This window comes from Barbus barbus (genome assembly GCF_936440315.1).
Source record: "Barbus barbus genome assembly, chromosome: 7".
NCBI classification, from domain to species: domain Eukaryota; kingdom Metazoa; phylum Chordata; class Actinopteri; order Cypriniformes; family Cyprinidae; genus Barbus; species Barbus barbus.
The window spans coordinates 11874603-11898083 of NC_136735.1; the positions used below are offsets into that span (position 1 = coordinate 11874603).

At 36.8% G+C, this 23481-nt stretch overlaps 1 protein-coding gene across 1 annotated transcript in view; it reads left to right on the forward strand.

Moving 5' to 3' along the window:
* Window positions 1-23481, forward strand: part of LOC306872021 (catenin alpha-2) — a 471996-nt gene that overhangs the window by 390969 nt on the left and 57546 nt on the right. The window contains exon 9 of the mRNA XM_079420336.1: window positions 11403-11555. Coding sequence (XP_079276462.1) covers window positions 11403-11555 — 153 coding nt within the window. The remainder of the gene's footprint in view (window positions 1-11402; window positions 11556-23481) is intronic.

Sequence of the window (23481 nt, forward strand, 5' to 3'; positions counted from 1 at the left end):
TGATGATTCCCACACTCTCTTACTTTTGCCATTTTTCTTTTTTTATTAATAGGATGACATAGTGGTTCTGGGCTTGTAATCAAAAAGTTACTAGTTTGAGGACCGCAACAGGTGATCCATGAACTATCACCATTGCGCCCTTTAGCAAAACACTTAGGTTGCACCAAGGGGACTGTCTCTGTAATGAGTATGCTTCAAGCACTTTGGATAAAAGCATCTGTTTTCCAACTGTGGTGGTACCATGGTTCTGTGATGGTACCCATTTAACAGATGCTTTTATCCAAAGTGACTTAGAGCAAACCTATAACAGGGACAGCCTCCCTGGAGCAAGCTAGCGTTTGGTGCCTTGCTCAAGGATACATGGGTGAACTTATGGCTCATTCCCTGATGAGCTTGAACCTCCACTTTCTGCAGGGGGATGAGTTTTAGAATGGGAAGGGGCACTGAAAATGGATGAGTTGTGACGTCACTACGGAGGGGCAAAGATTATGAATTATGTCTTCATAAATGTCATCGTCACATTACTTAATAATTATTCATGAGTCAAATAAGGATTTGTATGTCCGGTAGATAGACAGATAGATAGTGATATACTGCTGCTCTGAGAAATGAACAGTTCATAAACATACCTGTTTGAAATAATATCAAGTACTGAAACTAAAGCAAATTATATTCTGAATGAAGTCAACAGAGTTTAGATACATATTTAATATCAGCCAACAGCAATGGGTGCTGTAAGTGGTGAGAGTTATTTTCCATGCATTACTTCCAATTTTAATATAAATTATTAACCACTGTCACTTAATGCTATATTTCATAATTTATAAAAAAAAAAAAAAAAAATCAAATGCTTGATTCGCTTAAACCACTGAGGCATGTTGGACAGTTTTCTTGCCAAGTCCAAGGGATATGATTGGTAATTTTATTTTATTGTTTTACTATTATCCGAGGTTTGGTTTAAAGCGTGGTTGCATATTAATTAGGGATGCTCCGATCGATCGGCCGGAGATCAGTATCGGCCGATTAATCACATTTTATGACTCGATCGGTACTCATACATCTCACGAATGTATCGCAATTCGATGATGTCGACGACGTATATGATGCGTGGGGACATATGCTGCAAGTCATTTCCGGTGTGGAAATGCTATGACGAGTGGAGAAACAATGAAAAATTTGTTATATGTCTTGTGTGTTTTGCATGATGATATGATGAATGGATGGTTAATTTTTAACAGCAGATTCAGTCACGTTAGAGCTGATCTGCGCATCACTGACTGCACGTCTGCACGTCTGCAGAGCACAGGCTTTACGGCTCCACGGGCACCGTAGCTGATCGCAGCCGCTCTATTGCCATTTATTTATAAAACAAAATATATCCTTTGGCCATATTAGCCCAATCGATAACATTAAAAGAGGCTTTACTCCTTTTAAACTTTATCTAGAATGTCACCGTTTCTGTCACTGCAACTTCCCGATCAGGCGAACACACACACACACACACAAATGAAATCGTCTGCCTAATGAAAAAATGTATTTAAAAATTTTTTGTTAATATTGCATCATTTATGATTTATTTTATCCACCTGCGACCCACCAGCAAATAAACAGACTGCATTTTTTTATTACCCGACCCATGGATTACCCACAGAGCCCATGGATAACTGTGATCTACTCCGTTTTGTTCTTTCAGTAGCCTAGTTTAAATGTTTCTATTTCTTTTTTCCTCTTCAGTCTTATATTGGACAGTATTAAACCTTATGAGTTACATCAGTCTTCTCCATATTTGTGTTTAAATGTTTCTATTTATTTTGTCCTCTCTCTCTCTCTCTCTCTCTCTCTCTATATATATATATATATATATTTATATATATAAGAAAAATACCTATATTTGCAGCATTGTTCTTTTTTCTGCTGTATTTAAGTGAAAGTAATCTATAATTTTGCTTCTTGCCGTGTTTCTGTTGTTGTTAAAATAACCGCGGCAGCTTTTGAACTTGGCGCCGGCGCGTGTCCGGAGAGAGAGAGAAAGCGCATGGAGCGGAAAGGGAATGAATAAAAAGTGTTTAGCTTTAGATAAAAATACTAGAGGATATAGCGCTGAAAGATATTTACCATAAACGACCCTGAGCGCTTGTTATGTGATCTGCGCCGCTGTTTTGACGCTCTGCTCATTTAAAATGGTGCTGCTTGTTACAGCTCGCGGTCCGGATGGATGCCGGGGTGCGGATGCGGTCCACCTTTTGAAAATCAGTTATATAAGTATTTAAGGATAAAATACTCGAGTTGCTTTTAAAATATTCACAAGTCCTTTTCCTCGAGTCGAGTAAAGTCTGGAGTCATTGCAGGTCAAGTCAAGTCTGAAGGCTATAAAAATGTGACTCCAGTCAACTCTGCCTTGGGTTGCATCAGACATTTTGTCTTATATTAAGTATCCTGATATACATAATGTTATGCATAAACACCATTTTAAAGGAATATTAAAATGTTCACTGTATAAGGAATAATTTTTGTGATTATTTATATAACGTTATTATATATAAAGCTTGAAGCATCAGAATCGGCATATGTATCGGCCGATCACCATGACAAGAAATCGGTACTCGTATCGGCTGCAAAAATCCTGATCGGAACATCCCTAATATTAATTTAAATGGAGTTCTTTTTTTTTTATATATATATATAAATGTTTTTTACACTTGATTAAACACATATCAATGTAACTAATTTAATGTACGTCAATAGATACAAATTACACTATACATTCATGAATTGTAGACATATTTTCTTCATTTACTTCAAAGTACTTCAAAAGAATATCCATGTGCAAAATATAACACACGTATGCTCTATGACTACACCCAAGGGATGTTTCACCTTAAAATTAAATGTTTGTCATCATTTAATCACCCTCATGTCATTCCAAACCTGTATGAGTTTCTTTAGATATTTTGCTCATGTCACTGTTTGACTATGACTATTCTACATGACCAGAAAGACAGAAAGCATTGTATAGGGCAGTAGTGGCCTAGTGGATAGAGAGTTGGACTTGTAACCCAAAGGTTGTGGGTTTGAGTCTCAGGTCCGGCAGGGATTGTAGGTGGGGGAGTGAATAACCAACACTTTCTCCACCCTCAATATACCACTACTGAGGTGAGACACTTGAGCAAGGCACCGAACCTCCAACTGCTCCCCGGGCGCCGCAGCAATGGCTACCCACTGCTCCGGGTATATGTTCACTACTGTGTGTACACTTGGATGGGTTAAATGCAGAGCACAAATTCTGAGTATGGGTCACCATACTTGGCCACACACCACTTCCCTTTCCTATTTACATTTGGCTACTTGATTTTTTTCTCTAATTGATTATTCTGCATGAGCAGAAAGAAATAAAGAAATCGTATCATGTCACAGATTGGCTATCCACATTCACACAGTCACAGGGTGTTCTCTGAGCTAGTGGACCTCCTAGCGGAGTAATTCAGCAGTTACGGGGCAAGTCACGGAACTAAACCCAGCATTTGTCAGACCTCTCCCCCAGAGGCATGCCTCTCAGATGTCACCGAGTGCTTGAGCTCCCATAATGCTCTGCCACCGAGCACTGCAGAGAATGAAAATAAAAACAAGAATAACAAGCATAAGCAGAACACAAAGAGGAAAAGATCTAAGGTACAGGCTTTCAGCTGTTTAGAAACCGGATGAATTATACTGGAGGTGTGAGGACGTACCATGCTGAACTAATACTCTTAAATATCTATTCTTATGCATTTAGCAGTCGCCACACACACATCCCTTTACACCACTTAGAGCTATGTGTCATCTGTCATCGCATTCCTAATAAATGTGTCTGTCAAGTCCTCCCTCCCAGCTCTTTCTTGACGGATAGCTTACTCCAGGATGCTCCTCTAGTGAACAACACTTCACTGAACATATGCTTAAGCAAGCTCTCTCTCTTGCTTTCAATTTCTCTCAGTGGGTTCCATTTTGTGAATCTCAAGTAGAAACAATTGTGAGTTCCTGCAATGCATTTGCTTTGATGAAATTGCTCATACTATAGAAAGATGAATAACTCATTTGTTATTCTGAAAATACACAAACCTTTTGAATTTTTCTTCTTTACTCTATGTGGATATGTGCAATTATTGCTATTGGCATATGGCTTGTTTTTGTGACCTTGTGAAAGGGTTGGCATCCGACTGCTGTTCTGACAGTGTCTTGTTACTGCAGCCACTTTGACTTCTTTAGAACTGTTTAGCTGACAGCTACTCTTAATCTACATCTAAGAAATTCTCCTAGAGACAGACACACAGAGAAAGGCTCATAAATCTTGCCTGCTCTCAAATGAAAACCGCTTTTTCAAAGTAGAGCTCAGTTTTAACACTTCTAAATCAGATGTACATTTCCCACATTTATGAAATTCTCAAGCAGAAATTGTTTCAATTTTAAACAATCGCTCTGAGTGATGTCTGCAGTCTGGGGAGTTTGGGTTCCCTCAGCGCTCTAAACTGTCAGGCCACTACTGTAGAGTATACGGCAGCCATTTCTTCAGACTTAAAGGGGATTGCTCGTGCACAGCATGTAGTATGCATGCTTTGACATTTTTACATGACATCCTGTGCAATTCCCAGGTGTACGTAAGCATCTTAACATTGACGTGTAAGCAAAAAGCTCTTTTTTTTTTTCTTCTGCAGTGATTTGCAACGCTTTTTACTGAACCTTTGTGTTATATTCAGAAGCAGGTCCAGTGAAATGTTGAATGGCTGTTTCAGAATTCCTCAACATCAGTTACAATACCCTCTGAAAAATTGAGGTTGTGAATATAATTATTTTTTTTCTCTCTCTCTGTTATTCTCACACAGGCTGCGTTTACTTGATCAAAAATACAGTTAAAAAAGTAATATTGTGAAAAATGATTACTATCGAAAGGTCAAAAGAACTTTGTTTATTGGTAACTGTAGTATTTTATAACTTTATAAATGTGTAGCTGACAGTTTTGATCAGTTTAATACATACTTGCTGAAAAAATATCTGATTTACATTCATGCACTTGGAAGACACTTTTATCCAAAGTAGCTAGCATTGCATTCAAGGTATTCTTTATATCAGTTAAGGCATTTCCTGGGAATCAAACCCATGACCTTGGCATTGCTACATCATGATTTATTGAAGTACAGGAATGCTCTTGAATTTCTCACTTACAGCAAACTTTTTTTAATGGTATTACTATGGAAGCAGTCATACTGAATGAAAAGCCATCATGTTAACACTTCAGTTGGATAAAAAAAATCAAAAGATCATACTGTGAATAACTGCTATGTAAATGTTTAAATCCAACTGTTTTTGCAATTATAGTATTATTTCCCCTCACAATAATTGCAATAATTGTCAGAACCCCCTCAGTACTACCGCGAACCCCCTGTTGAAGACCCCTGAGGGTAATGTTTACACAAGAGAATATTAACCTCTTAAGACCCGAGAAAAAAGTTTTAGGAAAAAAAAAAAAAAGTTGTTTTCATGTCTTTTTAGCATTTAGAATAACGTAAAAAAAAAAAAAAAAGATATTTCATTCATAAGTTATGCTATATTCTCAGTTGAGGACATCGGGACTCAATTTCTTTGAAAAACTAAAAAGAAATTAATGAACATGCATGGGCAAAAACAATTGATTTTTTTAAATCACCAATACATTTTTAGTTTAAGATTATAATTTTTTTTTTTACCAAACAATGATTTTTTTAAGATGATTCTCAACTATGTTATAACAGAATGATTTGGTATACCTTTTTTCTTTATGCAAAATGCGTGTAAAATGGCCATACACGGGTTTTCTCATTATATACAATGTATCTATAAACTAAATTTAATTTGCATATTAATGTGTTTTTGGGGCAACATGTCATGAAAAAAGAAGTGTAATAGTGGGAGTAATAATTGACCAGATTTTCATAATAATATATAATATTTAATAGAATATTGAAATAAAATGTATTTCTCTATTCATTTGTTATGTCTCCCAAAATGCGTAATAAACATGCTTTTAGTCCCGGTGACCTCATATAAGGACATGTATGAAATCAACATCTTGTTTCATAACAGAAGGTCTTATTTTGATTTGAAACCCCTTAACATTTTCCTGAGATGTTAATTTATGACACACAATTTAAAAAATAGATTTGAATGATAATTACAAAATATTATCATATTTCCATAAGAGTGTCACTAAATTAATTTCTGACATATTTGAAGACTGAGGAGAGGGAGTGGTCATGGTGAAACATCCAATCATTTGGTATCTCTGAAAACTGAATGTGCTCTGTACAGGACATCCAGGCTTAAAACTGTGGCATGTATATTCTCAGAGAAATTCAATAAAATATAATGTCCTCATATGAGGCCGCAGGGTCTTAAGAGGTTAAGGAATCTTTTGTAAAAAAAAAATCGTTAAACCAAAAATGGAAATTATATTCTGAAATTAAATTCTGCACTGCAGAATTTAAGATACAGTACAGCAATCAGATTGAACTAATTCGTACTGACACAAATGTAGTCAATGTCACAAAGACAGACACAGAAAGCGAGAGCCCCAGAGAGGCGCCACTCCCCGTTTTACCTTATAAAAAAAGCCCTGCATTGCAGCGCAGTCGAGGCTGAAGTCAGTGGGCAATACATTAATGCAGGCAGTGGGACTCAGGTTGGAAGTACAGCGCTCCAACTCGCTGATAAAGTCCTCAGTAGTCCCTCACGATCAGGGATCAGGGTACAGTGGTACCTCAGTCTGTCATAGTGGAGTATGATAACAGAAGCAGTGGATAAACCCATGTGCTTCTGTCACTCTCATCAACAGTCTAGAAACATCTTCCCACAGCCTGTCTTCTCTGCTTTCTCATTTCTATTTCAAGAAATTGTCAATTGTCGCACTGCCACAGCGTCTGTAGCATCCGCTCATTGACTCTAGTGTTATGTGATTCTCTATGAGAGATGGAACCTATCTGTTATGTGAGGGCTGTTATGTGGAAAGTGTTATGCAAGGAATTGCTTTTTTATTTAGACTTAGTACTCCCATTAGAGTTACCTTTCTTATAATATATTTTAACTTTTTCAGTGAGACAAGATTTCAGTGAGCTGTAGAAATGTAAAACTGAAGAGTTGATGTCAAACATCGATTATTTTTCTGGATAAAGTGGTGTGCTTTCATGGCTGAATTATGTCAATGCTTGCTCTACAGTTTAGTGGCAATAGTATATTTTAACTCATCAAGTGCACTAAAAAATCATTAAATATAAATAAATGATAAATGAATGATTTATTTGATTATTTTCTGTATTATATTGGCCCAATTTCCTGCAATGACAAGAAATCTCATTAGGTTGCTAAATTCATCATATCTTTTATATAATTATTCATCAAAGGGACTTCCCGAGACAGCACGCAGGGATGTACCTTTCATTTTGGCCAGGAGCAAAAACATTCAAATCAATGCCAAAGCTTTAACCAAAATGCCATCTCTCCAGAGCAAGACAATTATTTATCTGGCTTCCTCTACTCAGCCCTATAAGACCTCTGCGGTGATCATTGAAGGGGAGGGAGCTTTGCTATCAGACTCATTTACAGACATGACAGGAAGATCAAACAGCACATCTCCACTCACTCTGTTTCTTTCCCTCCACCCCCTATCCTCTCCAGATGTCATTGTTAATATTAAATCAGTGCTGTTACTTCATTCTGATTTGTATTGGCTGCCTTTTCTGCTAACCAGGTATAGAAGCATGTTTATTCTGTGATTGCCCTTGACATTTTAATAAGAAACGTCGAGCCCTTGACCCAAAGCTTCTGCCGCTGTCTGCAAAGAATCCAAATTCTAAGACTGACAAGCAAAGTCGATTTTGCGATGTTCATTTGTTTTGCATGATTGTTTAAATCAAAATGTTACGGTCTCTGTTGTAAAATAGGAAGTTTTTCAGAAATGAATTTTAAAAAGGTAAATTGGTGAATCATGTGGGAATAAATCAACAGCATAATGAACTGCTTTTGTTTTCTCAGATTAAGAAATCAAACATCTGTCAGCTTTGTTCTGAGCCCTAGACTGAGTAAATTACAGAAGATCTCTGAATTGCATTGCCGATTTGACTTTCGTTCTCGGTGGCATTTGTTTAGTTTTTTTCATGTTGTAGCAGGTGCTTAATCCTTAAAAATACACTTTCCTGTTTATAAGCGAAATTAGCAAGAACAAGCTAATCTCATCTCTTAAGACCCCCCCCCCATTTGCGACATTAAAAGATTTTAAGATCTTTTGGCTTGGCTAAGTGCACACTTTCTTCCTTATTTTGTCTTTGTTTCTGTCTGAATTTGACTTGATTGAGTTTGCTATGCTGATTTTTTACCGCTGCTTCTGTGCCATATGGATGAAGAGAACAAAGGATTAGGGAGAAATTGAGAAAAGAGGCAGAAAGACAGAAAGGGGAAGATGACAGGTAGGATCACAAGATTTCTATTTTTTCAGTCCCTCAGAGCAATTTAAAGCAAAGCACTTCCTCTCCTCAATGTTTCCAATTTTTGGCTTGCTGTTTTTGTAGTCTGCGAGGAGCACTCCATTCGTCAAGCTTTTTTTCCAATCTAGTCCTGAGATTACATGACTATAACTTCAGTTCCCTCTTTGAAAAAGACATTAGACATGAGGGGTCTCACTGTGGGCTATACTTGTTGTCTTGCCAATGCTAGCTATGTTATTGGAACATTTAACAAGCTTTTTCAGGTGAGGGAATACCGTGTTTGATTTAACACGTTGCCACATTTGTAACATGCAGTATATTAAATAGAGGTTTAAAGGTTTGCAACCTGAAAATGAGATTTTCCCAGTAAACAGAAATTAATCTCACTGGCATAATGATGATAAGATGCAAACGGAACTGACCCTAAAATGTCATGGTCGATGTTGAAGGAAAGTAATTATGGCTTAAATAATCTTAGTAAAAAAAAAAAAGCAGAGACAGATCACTTGCTCTCAAGCTCCGTGAGAACTGAAAAATTAATTTTAAGAAGTGGTGGGGGAAATGAAATGCCGTCAGACTGAGTCCCAGTTTAAGATTATTAATATATTCAAATTCTAGTTCGGTACTGTTCTTCTTTTTTTATGTAGTTCATTTTTTATGTAAAACATGACTCATGCACACTCTTGTGCATCTCTAGTTTTTTTAGACAGTATAAGCAGAAAAATTATACATTTTGGTCACAATTTTTCTCTTTCATTTTCCCTGGGGTTGCACCCAAACCATTAAGAAGACAAGCACACATCCTTTACTAAAGGTTATTAGAAGCAGAGCGCCAAGGTTCATTAAAACATTTCAATTAAATCATCGGCACATGGGGAGAAGGATCATTACCTACAGAGTGTGCTCTGTTTTCTGAATTTCATGCTCAGGTGGCCAAGAACTCCTCCTCCAGTGCTGCACATTGATTGAAAAGATGACGTCCTCATGCTTGGCTCTGGTTTCATGGCCTGTTCCATAGCCCAGCGTGGCCTTAAACTTCCTTACATGCCAAAGAGATTAGTTGTATTTTACACTGTTGTGGCAGTTATTGACTGGTCTATATCAAGGTTTCTTGTAACAAAAACATAATTTTCTTTTTCCAAAAATTTTGACATTTTTCATCAGACTTTTTTTTTTAACACAGTAAAATAGTTTTACAAAAAGCTATGAATATCTATTTTTCAGAAGTTCACATGATGGTTACTGATGTGTAAATGCAACCTCTTAACCACAAATATTTGAAATACTTTTTGCAGATTTTTGAACTGAGAAACAGAAAATCTTTGTTTTTTGTGACATGTCCCCTTTAAGGGCATCTCAAGTTCTGACTGGCCAAGTTTCTTGCCAGTGATGGATTATGCATCGCCTTTAGCCATAATTTATCATTAGTGTCTGCCCACCATGGCCTAGCACAGGGTTTTTAATTGGTTAAGATATGTGCATGCCTCGCTGAATGATAATTATTGCTTGTTAGGAGTGTTTCCCATCATCCATTAGAGGACATGTGTCTTGGGACTCTACCTACTGCCCCATTAGAATAGCCCCCAATGCTTTCTCTGCATACAGCTGTGAATATTGCTGCTGATGATGTGTTTCTGCTACTAAAATCAGCAATTATGTAACAATAATTGTATAGCTACAACCTGTTTTATCAGAACATGAATTAATAATCGTATATCCTCTTTAAAGAGATATTTTAAGTTTTTCTCCTACCTTGAGGCAAAATGCATGCTTGTTTATTTTAGGTTGATGTGAAACTGGCTTATGCTCAGGGCTAGTGACCCAAAGGTTGCTAGCTTGATCACTGCAATTAGCAAGCCATGAGGTTTTAGCATTGTGCCCCTAAGCAAGGCACTCAAGTTGCTTACTATTCCTTCCTTGTCTGCTGCTTTCTTTTAAGGTACTGTAGAATTTGCACTTTTGCTCTCTTGCTATGCCCACACATTGCCATGTCAAATGTAGTCCTGTACTCTTCTATGAACTTCATTTCAATTTAGTAGTTGTCTTAGGTAATTTTTTTAAAGGGATAGTTCATCCAAAAATGAAATTTCTGTCATTCAAAACCCACAAATCTTTTGTTCATCTTCGATTTATGAAGATTTATGGAGCCACAAGAATACTTTTTTGTAGAAATTGTTGAATAAAGTTGTTATTTTTGTTTTCATTGTACACACACACACAAAATTATGTTTGAACTACTGATGTCACATGGACAATTTTAACCATGTCCCTACTACCTTTCTGGGCCTTGAACATGTCAGGTGTGTTGCTGTCTATGGAAGGTCAGAAAGCTCAAGGATTTCATCAAAAATATCTTTATTTATATTCCGAAGATGAACAAAGGTCTTGTGGGCTTAGAACTACATTAGAGTAATTAATGACAGAATTTAAATTTTTGGATGAACTATCCCTTTAAGGCCTCTTTGATTTCACCTCTCCATATATATGGTAGTGAAGGGTTTGGAATTTTGCCATCAGACATTTAACAACCCTGTTAATTGATTCAAAAACTTGTGCATTCCATAAGGAAAATGGATTTCACATCACAAACTTCCAGGGGAAATCTGCCATTTAGATGAATGTGAATGGTGCCTTTCTTCAGGTATTACAGACCCTCTTGAAGCATCTCAAGTGTATCGAGTTTTTACATAATTGTGTTAGAGCTAATGCACCTATAAATGTGCCTTCTGTTCAATTCTGTTGCGCTCCATCTAGCTGTTTTTAACACCAGAACACTCCATTAGAAAATGTGTTAAACCCAGAGTTTACCGCTTGTAAATGCCCTACTGTCGGAGCTCCACAAGTTCAAGAGCTGGATAGTTTATGTAGGACATGAGCTGATCCCTGCTCTCTCTATCTCTTCTTTTCTCCTAGCTAAGGAAGGCTGTTATGGACCACATATCTGACTCTTTCCTGGAGACCAACGTGCCGCTGCTGGTGCTGATAGAGGCGGCCAAGAGCGGTAATGAGAAAGAGGTTAAGGAGTATGCGCAGGTCTTCCGCGAACACGCCAACAAGCTGGTGGAGGTGAGTAACATATAACTCCCCCTCACTCAACCCCCTCGTCTCATTCAGCCCGAGCGGATGATTCTTATCTGGGGCACCGCAGGCCACTATCAGTCAGAGCATGAGGTGGCCTTTAGGAAGTCATTCGCCAAGCCAAGGCAATTTAATGGTGGAATATGATGCAGTGGAGCTCAATTCTGTAATGACAAATTTGTGTTTGATAACATGGATTCGGATCACATAGGGGGAATGACACCAGGGAATGGCTTTAACATTTTTTTTTTCCTCTTTAATATCTCTCGTGACTCGACTTCAAAGAAGCAGTTCATTCCGATTATCAAAGAGCAATATGGTGACTGAGGTGAAACGGCTGAATGGGAAAGAGACGCTTATCTGAAAGTTGGTGTTAGAGGTTGATATGTCAAAAATGCAAAAGGGCACATAACGTATATTGAACTGAACTTTTCAAAGGCGTTAGAGGATCACTTCTGAGTAAAACAGATAAATCCTGATGTGTTGCTTTCGCTCACTATATAGGCTTTAGCACACACAAGTATGAATGCACACATTTTCCTAGTTATATCCAGGTGGTGCATACACCACAATTTTATAACACGAGAGCTCAAAAAACTGTTCACAAAAGGGTGAGGTATTCTGTTTGCTGTTAAAGCCTGTGAGTGGCATCTAGATGCTTGCTTTCCTAAAGAAGATCTTAAAGAGCAATCTGCTTTTGACTCTGAAATACTGGGTTCAGCACTCAATTTTGAGCATGGTATCAATAATGGAACCAGTCTGAGAGAGCAGTTCCCAGTGCTTTTAGATATACAGGAAAATTTTTAAGATCAAGTTCCATAGTATATTTAATATTAATGAGCTTCAATTGGACTTAAAAATATGCATATTATCACATGCAATTACCTTCAGATCTTCTCTAAAAGATTTATTATTGTGATGTATGTATGTTTTGTGTTAGAGTACTTCCACCTTGAAGGTCTTGAAGCAGCATGGACATTCATGTTTAACAGCTGACAAATTTAGTTCAGAGTATATGGTATCAATTCTATACATTCTGGTATATTGACAAAACTAATTTCAGATTGGAGTACGGTAGCAAAGATTTTGGTCATATAGTCCAAGTATTTTAAATAGGGAGCTATTATGAAGTTACTCGTAATAAATAAATAATATATATTATGGATGTCAATTTTCAATCATTTCCGTGATCTATCGTCGTTTATATTAACGATCAATTAATCGATTAATCGTTAACCTTAATACTGCGAAATGTCTATTGCAGTGGCATATATTCACTGGCTGACAGAATGCGCAAATTCCACTCAAAACGCAGGCTTTCTCACCCGGATTAAAGGGGTTTTAGTCTAAATAAAAGGCTAGTAGCAGAACTGTAAAATGAATAGATGTGATTATGATCATTTGATAAAACGAACCATTTTTCTTTGTTGGCTGTTTCAGATCCCCATGGAGACCGCTAAACGCGCCTCTTTAAATGGTTTCATTGTGCTTGTTGCTGTATTTTAAAACACAATCGAAATGTTTGCAATTGATATTATTGGCTTTTAAAATATAATGATCTGTGGCTCGTGGGGCTGCGCCACGGTCAGAGAACCGCTTCTATCGGCGGTGCTACGGAAAACACTGCTACTCACATGAAACATTTGAATGTGAGTATGACACAAGTGAGGTACAAAGCTTTGTTTATAAGAGAAATAATGGGTTAGCATTAATGGGTTAGCAGGCAAATGTTACTTTGTGACTATGCGTTTGGATTCATGCTGTATGATACCAGTACATTTAAAGCCATAGGCTACGTGGCTTTATGTTCTGTTCTGCCCCGTCACCGCCACTCACGTCACCGTCGCATGTGTTTTGTGCATGTGCCGCACGCACCCCAAAATTAAACTGCTTAATTGACCATCGATAGCATTAATCGATTGCATCTCTTGTTGACAATTACTCGATCGTCGATTAATCGTTGACATCCATAGTGTATATATAAATGTAACGTGCAGTTCTATTATAAGGAGCGCACTATGAAGGGGTGATCACAGGGATGGGCAGTATCTATGATACTGTACATGTATTTCAAATACATTATATAAAAAATACAGTAAAATAATATTTTTTTCTCTCTCCTTATCACCAAATCTGCATTTATTTTGTATAAAATATACAGGAAAAATTATATTTGCAGTACTATTTTTGCAGTTTTAAATAACTTTTAAAAACTTATTTTAATATATTTAAAATATACTTTTGATACTTAACTTTTGTTCTGCATGTACTTTTGTGAAAACCTTGATACTTTTCTTTAGGATTCCTTGATGAATTGGAAGATCAAAAGAACATTTAAATAATTTTTTTGAACAATATGAAAGCCTTTGCCATCACTTTTGATCAGTTTAATGCATCCTTAAAAAATAAAACTATTCTTTAAAAAAAAAGTAAATAAATATATAATAAAAAAATAAAAAAAAACTTACAGACCATAAACTTTTGTAAGGTAGTGTGAATATAAATAAATATATTATAAATCCACCTCTTTGAGGACGTCCCCAAAAAGAGTTTTGTCGTATTTAATTACATTCCGGGGACATCGTTCTGCAAATTTGTCCCTAAAGAATAGGTAGGTTAGGAACACACACACAGAGTTGACCTTAAATGAGTGTCGTTCCCTGACTTCATCAAATAAAATGTTCTCTCACTGGTATGATCTCAGAATAAAGAACAGCCAAGCATCTCATGTCCGTTCCTCCAGCCGATCAATAGTCACTGTTTCCTGCCGGGGTCAAGGAGCCTGATGAAATAGAGGTCACGCGTCGCAGCTCTACCCTGATGCAATGTCTGTACTGCTGTAAAAAATCTCTCTCTCCTTCACACTCTCTCTTTCTCTTGCAATCAATAGCAACAGAACAGGGATATGAATATGAATATGGATTATATTTTATTTGTATAGCAATAATCTTGGGAAATGCTAAAACGATTTCATCCTGTAAGAAATACAAGCTAGTAAATGTGAGTATGAGGTAGGCCTTATCTCTTCAGAGAGCAATTCTGACATTCACTTAATGGTTAATGTTAATGATTTCACTACATTTTAAATAATACTTTCTCATATTCACTTTGTAGACTATAAACGACTTCAGGAGCGTCTGGCTCTAGCGTCTTTTGTTCTACATTCCTGTAATGCATTGCATTATAAAAGAACTGCCAATTTAAAAGGTTATTAAATTATTTGCAGAATTGTAGCACAGCTGAGATGTGGGTTATTAATGTGAACCTGTTGACACACGTTTATTGTCTCACTCTCTTTCAGTCTCTTTCTGTCACACACACACAAACACAAGCACACATGTATTGGTGCACAAACACACCAACCCACACACACAGTGATGTAAACTTTGTTGTTTGACGCGCTGTGACTCAATGACCTGTGCATCTCTTCCTTTGGAAAAGCTCATATTATTTCATTGATATTTACATGCATTTACTGCTTCTGCTGACTTTAGATCATCCTCCACACCAGCTGCTTTTAGCACATCATGTCTGCTTGGGTTACACTGCCTTGATTTGCTAGCCATAGCAAAGGTTAATAAAAATGTGTCGGGCTTTGAAGGTGAAGCATGTTATTTTTTAATGTTATAATGCTTTCTCATGCCACAGTTTAATGTGCAGAGATGGCTTAAAGGCATAGTTCATCCATTATGTTGCTCCAAACCTACAGGTTTTTCTTTCTGTGGAACACAAATGTTTTGAAAATCAAAATGAACAGGCTCCAATGTTGTTTTGCAAATTTAATTTGATTATGTGGACCAAAACAAGTTGAAACATTTTTCAAAATATATTTTGTGCTTCACAAAGGAAAGAATTGCATCCAGGTTTGGAGCAATTAGAGTGTTTTTTTTTTTTGAGTGTACTGTCTACTTGAATAAGCTATTTGTGAGGCAAAAAAAATACGTAAAGACTATGATTCTATGGTGCTTTCAACATTGCTGTTAGTTTCAGCCAGTGTAGTCGGTTTAGAGTTCAGTTTGGTACTTGAGATTTTGAACAATGTCAATATGAAAAACTGTTTGCATCTCTTTTTATAATCTGATGTTTTGAAATGGAATACCGAATATTAGGGCAGGAATTGATTTTTATCCATTGGGAACTTAGATTTAAAATATATAACAGAATAGTTCTATCTTTTTGATTAAAGATTACAAAGACAAACTTTAAACAAACATTAGACAAACATTAACGATGCACTATAAGAAAAGTAAATGCCAATTTTGATTTCATGGTGATTCTTGTAAGTGCTTGTTTAATGTTTAAGTGTAATAGAAAGATCCATAAAAGATCACAGCCTCAGTAAATTCACTTTTTTTTTTTCCGGAACAGTGCCAGGGCTTCGTCAGGTTCATACACACAGCTTTCACACACTGACCCTTTTACTTAAAAGCAATCTAAAACAAAATCTGCAAATATAATAAAGTGTGAATTTACCTTTACAATGGAAAACTAATGAAATATAAAGGCTGCCACTCACCGGCACCCCTCCAGGTTAGTCTCAAAGCCCCTAAAGGTCATAGGTCACGATCAATACTCTTATGTGACTGGTGCACATTATCATTGAAAGGTTGTTGTCACATGATATTTTTATCACACAGGTGTCTGTGTTCAACAAGGAAACACTGTCATTTAGTGGTCAACATGTGAGTGTCTGAGCATCATGAAAATACTTTCCTCCCATCTGACTCAAAGTGAAAAGGAAAGGGGGAAAACAATCTGCTAATTAAGAGACATATTCTTTTTTGGCCTTGAAATAGAAGTAGCATGAAAAAGAATGAGAGAAAGAAAGAGATAGCTTTCCAAGCCTCGGGCAGAGCTGCCACAGCTAGCAGACCCTATGGGTGTAGAGAAATATTTATGATGTGGGTATGGTGACCTTAATTAGCAGAGATTGCATTAGAGAATGGACTTGTGTTAATAAAACGAGGGGACTGGGGTTTTGCTCTCTCGTGTCCCGCTCTCTCCCTCTTCGTCTTACCACCTGTGACATCACAGCGTTAGGAAGGAAAATCATCTTTCTTACTGCCCGAGGGATGATTAGTGGTAAAGAAATGGAAGCCTAAGCAAGAAGACCTGCTTGCAATAGCTTTTTATGCTGTTGTTATACCAGTTTAGTTTATTCTCTAATACTAACACACTCTCGTAAGAAAACGTCACTATAACAGCTTTATCCTGCTCCATTAAAACATCACTCTTGTGCGCCATATTAAGTGTATTTGTGAAGCCATATCATAGCTTTATTTGAGGAGCAAACTGAAATTCTGAGTTCATTATTAACTGAAAATCTCCCTTGTTCTCTAGATAGCACTTATTGAAAAATTAAAAACTGTTCAGTTGCAGTCATTGATGTCAAAAGAAGTTGTGGTAACACTTTACAAAATGCATTATAAAGGGTTATTAAAGGGTATAATGCGTTATGCTTCCTGGTCTCATGACAAAAACGTACCTGGGCAAACTTTTTCAGGAGATGTACATACCAATAAGTACATATCACTGCTGTTTCCAACAGACATGAACACTAGAGGCAGTAAAACAGCGAGCACTTTTAATCATTTTTTGTACACATTTTTTGTGTAATCATTTTTTGATTATAGCTCCATATGTTTAGATTTCCGGTGTTCTGACAAATAATGCTACCTGTCAGATAATACTACTAACAATGTCTTTTTAATACAGTAAGTGTAAGTAGGTGTACATGACAAGGTAACACAAATGGACACAACACCGGCATGTAACAAGCTTGCTCGGTGGCTCAGGCGGCACGGAATTGGACTTAGGATGCGGAGGCCTTGAGTACGAATCCCATGAAAAACATGACTCACGATGAACGAGTTGAAAGATGAGAGATCGAAAAACAAGCTAAAATGGCATGCTTGCGATTACATTTTTATATCACATTCATTTTGTTCATATACTATCAGGTAGGTTTACGTGTAGTGCAGATGGTACGTTTTAAAACATCAAATAAATTACTTTTTTCTACCTATTGGATTGTGTATTATTAACATCTACACCTACCCCAAACCTAAACCTACCTCTTAAAATAATGTAAAAACAGTAATTATTGTACAGTACAGTAGGGGAGGGGGGAATGAACACTCTTTAGAGCCAACCATTTCTGTTGGAAACCGCAGTGATATGTACTTATTGGTACATATTTTGCGTCTCGTTTCCCCCAGGTACGTTTTTGCGATGAGACCAGGTTGGCATTATAACTATTCATAATGTGCATCATAATACATGATATATTAGTACAAATAATTACAACTGAATTTAAAATGCATAGGGTAACAATGAATTGATAAGAGTCACAATGTATTAACTGTGGTTACAATTATTAGTGAGATTGTACAATGCATTATACGGTGCATTACAAGCCATAATTAATGCTATTTTAATGTTATAAACTACATTTATTATGCATTATACATAAAGGCTTAACGTAAAGTGCTACTGGATTTGTTTCTTTATATATGTAATCTGTGATTTGTGAATCGTTGGGGAGGTGAAGATTTTCAGCAAATAACTTAAATATAGTTTTAAAAGATTTGGAATAAATTTGTGTGGGCCAGTTTGATGATTTATGTAGGCTATGTATATGTATGTATAAAAAGAAACATAATAATTGGTGTCATTTTTTTATGACACATTATTAATTTAGGTTTATTAAGTACACATATTTAAATAGGTTTAAGGTCTCAAATATGTATTTAATATTATAGTTATATTAATAAATCTATTGTTCAAATAAACTTAGAATTACTTTGACTGTACATTTATCCACCTTATATAATTATAATATAGTCATATTGATATATTTATAAAATAATTCAAATAAATGTTTTAAAGCTGCTTATGTTTTGCATCATTCACATACATTATAATATGTGAATAATACCTTGGCAAGGCTATCAGAATCTACAGAATAGATTTGAGAATGTCGCCATTATACGAGAATTATAAGCTATTATAAGAAAGAAACAAAGCAGGTCTCAAATCAACGATGAAGGCCAACTTCTGAATGGCTGGCAGACAATGGATTGTAATAAAATTGTGTTCCTCACCTGCCCCTAATCACAAAAAGGATTTATGCATCATCAAATAGCCGTACCCACCACTGCGATCTGACTTTTACACATTCTTTAATTGATGGCCTTCCCATAATTCTCTTGTGCTTATTAACAGTCCCTTCACTATGCCTCAACTGTGCTGATCAAAACATAGACATGCTTTTATTCACTAAAACACAGGTTATAAAGAGTCCCATTCAAGCCGAGATGAAGACGTTTACGTTTATAGAGACAAGAAGCGTCCATCATTGTTCATCACGATTCACGCAGCGGAGCATCTTTGATCATTCATTCTGGCTCTTGACCGCCAGCACACCCTTTAATATCAGCCTTGTTATATTCTGTATCCTTGAGACTTTTCTCCAAAGTTTGCACAACACACTTGTTGTGCAATGACGTCATGATCCATCACGATTCAAATAGCGGAGCAACTTTGGTCCTTCATTCTTCCTCTTGGCCGCCAACACGCCCTTCAAACCAGCCTCTTTATGTTCTATATCCTTGAAGCTTTTCTCCAAAGTTAATGCAACAAACTTGTTTTCTTGCTCTGCTTGTCTTTCTTTTTCAGTATACGCACCCTGTCCTCGTGTTCATGTTCAGTCAGTCGCTAATCTGTTCTTTTACCACTTCTGAGGATGTTTTCCTGCATCCCATGTACTTCAGCGATTGCCGCTTTTAATGTACGTTCTGTAGACCAATACAGTTTTGTCTTTTGGGATGGTGGTAACAAAATTGGTCTGTTACCAGCATATTTTAAATGAAGCTCTTGAGCAAGATATTAAAGCTCCAGGTGATCTGCAAATATTCTGTAAGTTGCGTTTGTTGGGGGGAAAAGTATCTGCTAAATGATTTGCAAGTTACATCACTCCTCCCTCTGAGCTTTGAGTGTTATGTACAGTCACACAAGTCTCTTTGTTGTCTTCATAACACACACACACACACAAAAAGAATACCTGCTGAGCTGTCCTGACCTGCATCTGTATGCACTTGAATCTCCATAACCTACTTTTTCAGCTAGCTGGCTCACTAGGGATGCTATCCTAAAGAAAGAGCTTTCAGCCTGGGCTTCAAAAGGTCTCGGGAACAAAACTCCCCAACGTCATTCCCTGAGGACGACGCCACACGCAGTTGTGCTTTTCCTCATTAGTTTGATGTCTCAACATCCCTTGTTTTATCTGTAATCTGTTTGTATTCCCTCCCATGATAACATTTTATCCTCCTGTAAAGCTTTTGTTTGCATACATTTGAATATTATATTTTATGGATCACTCATTTTATGTCCCGCTTTGCCTTTTCTTTGTGCCAGCTTTTATTCTTAATTTTGTGTTTGCATTTTTCATTACTATGTGAATGCTTCATTACTATTGTCTTGTTTTGATCCCCACCTCTCTGTGGAGAATTCTTTGCTTTTTATGTTCCTTCTGAAAAAAAGAGCAAAAGCAAAAACTGAGCTTTAGAACTGAATTCTTGCAGCTGTATCTGAAATGTAGTTATTTATTGGAGCTACCGAGAGGCAGTGTTAACTAGCAAACTGCTGCATCGATTCAAATGTTCTGTGTAATTTCTTACAGTCATGATTGTTCAGACATTGAGTGTTATAAGAAGAGCTTTGTTCCAATTAGTGCTTTAATGACTTAGATAATCCTTTGCATATTTAATTTGTATTCATTTAATTAAAACAAATTAATTGAAATTCGATTAATGTAAAACATAGCAGTTTTAAAATATCGCTTGATGGATAGAACAGAGAACTTCATAGTAGTATCTCAGCGTAGGAAAAAAAACCGCTAAACAAAAGATCCAACTGTTAATGGAAATTCACTTCATTTACAGTAATACATCGTGGCCAACAAGGCTGTATAGGGTCAGTTATTGAAGTTTATTGATTTTTGTTGAGTTTCTGTAGGTGTTTGCATGTGTGTGGAAGCTTGGAGTATGTTATGTTTTCGTTGAGAAAGAAAATTAACTTTGGGTTGTTTGGCCTTCTTGCCCTTGAGTGCTTAAGGACCTTGAATAATGTCCCAACTCCTCCTGCCTGAACTTTCTGAATTCATGCATCTGTTCACCCAGTGTCCAAATATTCAAATCAGCTTTATTTTTCAGAGAATTTTCGTTTCAGTAAATGAAAGGTCATTGTCTTGTGTATTGCGGGTCACCTTACCAACATATCTCTGGTCTTTTCAGGTCACCCTAATGTGGAGCAGCTCTCCTTCCTTTATATTCAGGGCAAACAGCGCCCGCATCTCTTGTAGAGTGTGACATTAAGTGCCACTCCAGTTCATGAAGTCGCCTTGACTCGAATTTAAAGCACCGACCTTCCCCATGAGATGAAGGGTGAAAGGCTGCCTTCTCTAATGATTATGCAGAATCCATATCGACCTGAATGTAACCAATATTAAATCGGCCTTCATGATTCCAAACGCATTGCTTCAGGCAGTAAATATTATTCTGCAGGAAAGGGGGGCTATGCTGCATTAAATGGTGTGCCGAACACGATAGATGGCTATTGGAACAAGTCTATTTGTCGTGACCCAGACCTTTGGACTGCCGTAATCCCTTTTCAAGCAGAGTTATTGGCCTCTGAGGAAATCTAACGCAGAGGTGCCTCTACATTTAGGAGGAGCTCCGGACAGATAGATCAGCCTCTCCCTCCCTCACCTTTTCCCTGGAAGGCATTACTTTCTGATTTCTCCCTCTGCATGCACCATTTGTCATCACATACTGCCGCATCTTGGTGTTGTACACCTGTACTGCAAGGCAGCCCAGTGTCCCTTATCAACTTATGAAACTTTTAACAATTTTTTATAACTTTTTTATATGGTATGGCAAAAATATGGCAAATATGGCAAAAATATCATATCACAATTTAATTGTTATTAATCAGAATGTCCAACTTATGCCTTGTTAACGACTTGTCCAGCAAGCATCACGATTTTATCACGATTCTTTGCCTATTATAAAGACAAAGCCTTTGAAGGTAACAAAATATATATATATAAAAAAAGAATGGCAGATATGTAGGTCAAAGTGGGCCTAAATATTTTATCTTTGTTATTAAAAAAAAATTGAAAAAATATACACATTACAAATACACATAATATACAAATAAAACAGTGTTTAATTTTCAAGTACAATAGGTGTATTTAGCAGGAGCATTCAAGAAATTGAATGAACAACTATTAAAATAAAACACTATAGAGCATTTCTATTAAAGCATCTGTATTAGTCTTTCAGTCAAGAGTAGAGAGTGAGTTTCTCTTTTTTATTAACATTAAAGGACTAATTCACCCAAAAATAATTTTATACCACCATTTACTCACTCAAAAGTTGATTTAAACCTAAATGAGTTTTTTTTTTTCTGCTGAACATAAATGCAGAACGTGAAATTTTGAAGAACGTGGAAAACCAAACAGTTGCTGTCCACAGCGTCTAACATATATATTTTTTTTTCTCCCTACTATCAAATTCATTTTGGGCCAGCAACTGGTTGGTTTCCCACATTCTTTAAAAATATCTTCTTTTTTGTTCAGCTCAAGAAAGAAATTAATACAGGTTTGGGACAACATGTGAGAGTAAATAATGACAGAAATACAATTTTAGGGTGAACTATCCCTTCAATGACAGTCGGCTGCATGTTTAGTACTGTCCCTTTAAGAACTGCATGTGTCAAATAAACAGGCACGTATCAAAAGATGACTTGTTGGTGTACATGCTCAGAAAAAGTGCACGTCAGAACAGCACGTGAATGAAATGTTTAACCAGCAAGGGTTTAAAGCACATACAAATAATGTACAGTACTTTTGTGATTGCGGATAAATGCAGTGTCCCGTGAGTGTAACTCTACGGCTGAGTTAACACTGATGTGAATGCATGTGGCATTGTACAATATACTGAGACGGAGGCGCCAGAACTGCAGCTGATAGAATGTTCACTGTAGCAAGATACTACAATATCCACGATCAAAAATTTCATATAGCACACCCCTGTGTGAATAAACAACCAATAAAAATGTTTGGAATAGTTAAGACTTTTTCTTGCTTCTGAAAGAAGTTTTTTATGCTCACCATGGTTGTGTGTTTGTTAAAAATACAGTAAAAAATAGGAATATATATATTCTCACGAGTCTCATGAGTCTCTCATGAGTCATGGATGTTAGCAAGACAAATTAACTACTTTTGTCTTTTGGATAATTAGCTGTAAATTTGAGGCACAGGTAGCTTAGTCTTTTGTTCATCACCACTCACTTCCACACCGAGACAAACACCACTGGAAAGGGAGGGAGGCTCTCTGCCTGTCTGTGATGTGCATGTGCCGATTGTGCTACACTGCTGTGCGCCTGTGCGAAGACACGGAAGGGGGAAAGGCATCGGAACTCGACAGTCTCTTTTCCTGACCTGACCTGATATTTAGATTTTTGTATTTAGCTGATAGGGAAAAGTGTGCCCAAACACAACACACAAATGCACACATGTATACATAAATTAATTTGTTAAAAAAAAAAATCCCCAGAAAAAAGGGCACTTGCTCTCGAGGAAGAAAGAGCAGGTGCTCAAGTCCCCTTTGATGTCTATGTGCACGTGGCTGTATTTTAGTATGATGATGGACAACATTGGCTTAACGAAGCAAACTGGCCAGTCATGACTGATTTTGCTTGTGCTAATGTATGTCTAAAGGTGATTAAGACATGGACAGGCAGGAACGAATCAATAGCCAGATTGGATCATTGGATAATTTGTGGTTGGAGTTACAAGGAGCCATTTTATGAGCCACTTTATAGCAGAATCAGTTAGAGCCATTTCGTTATA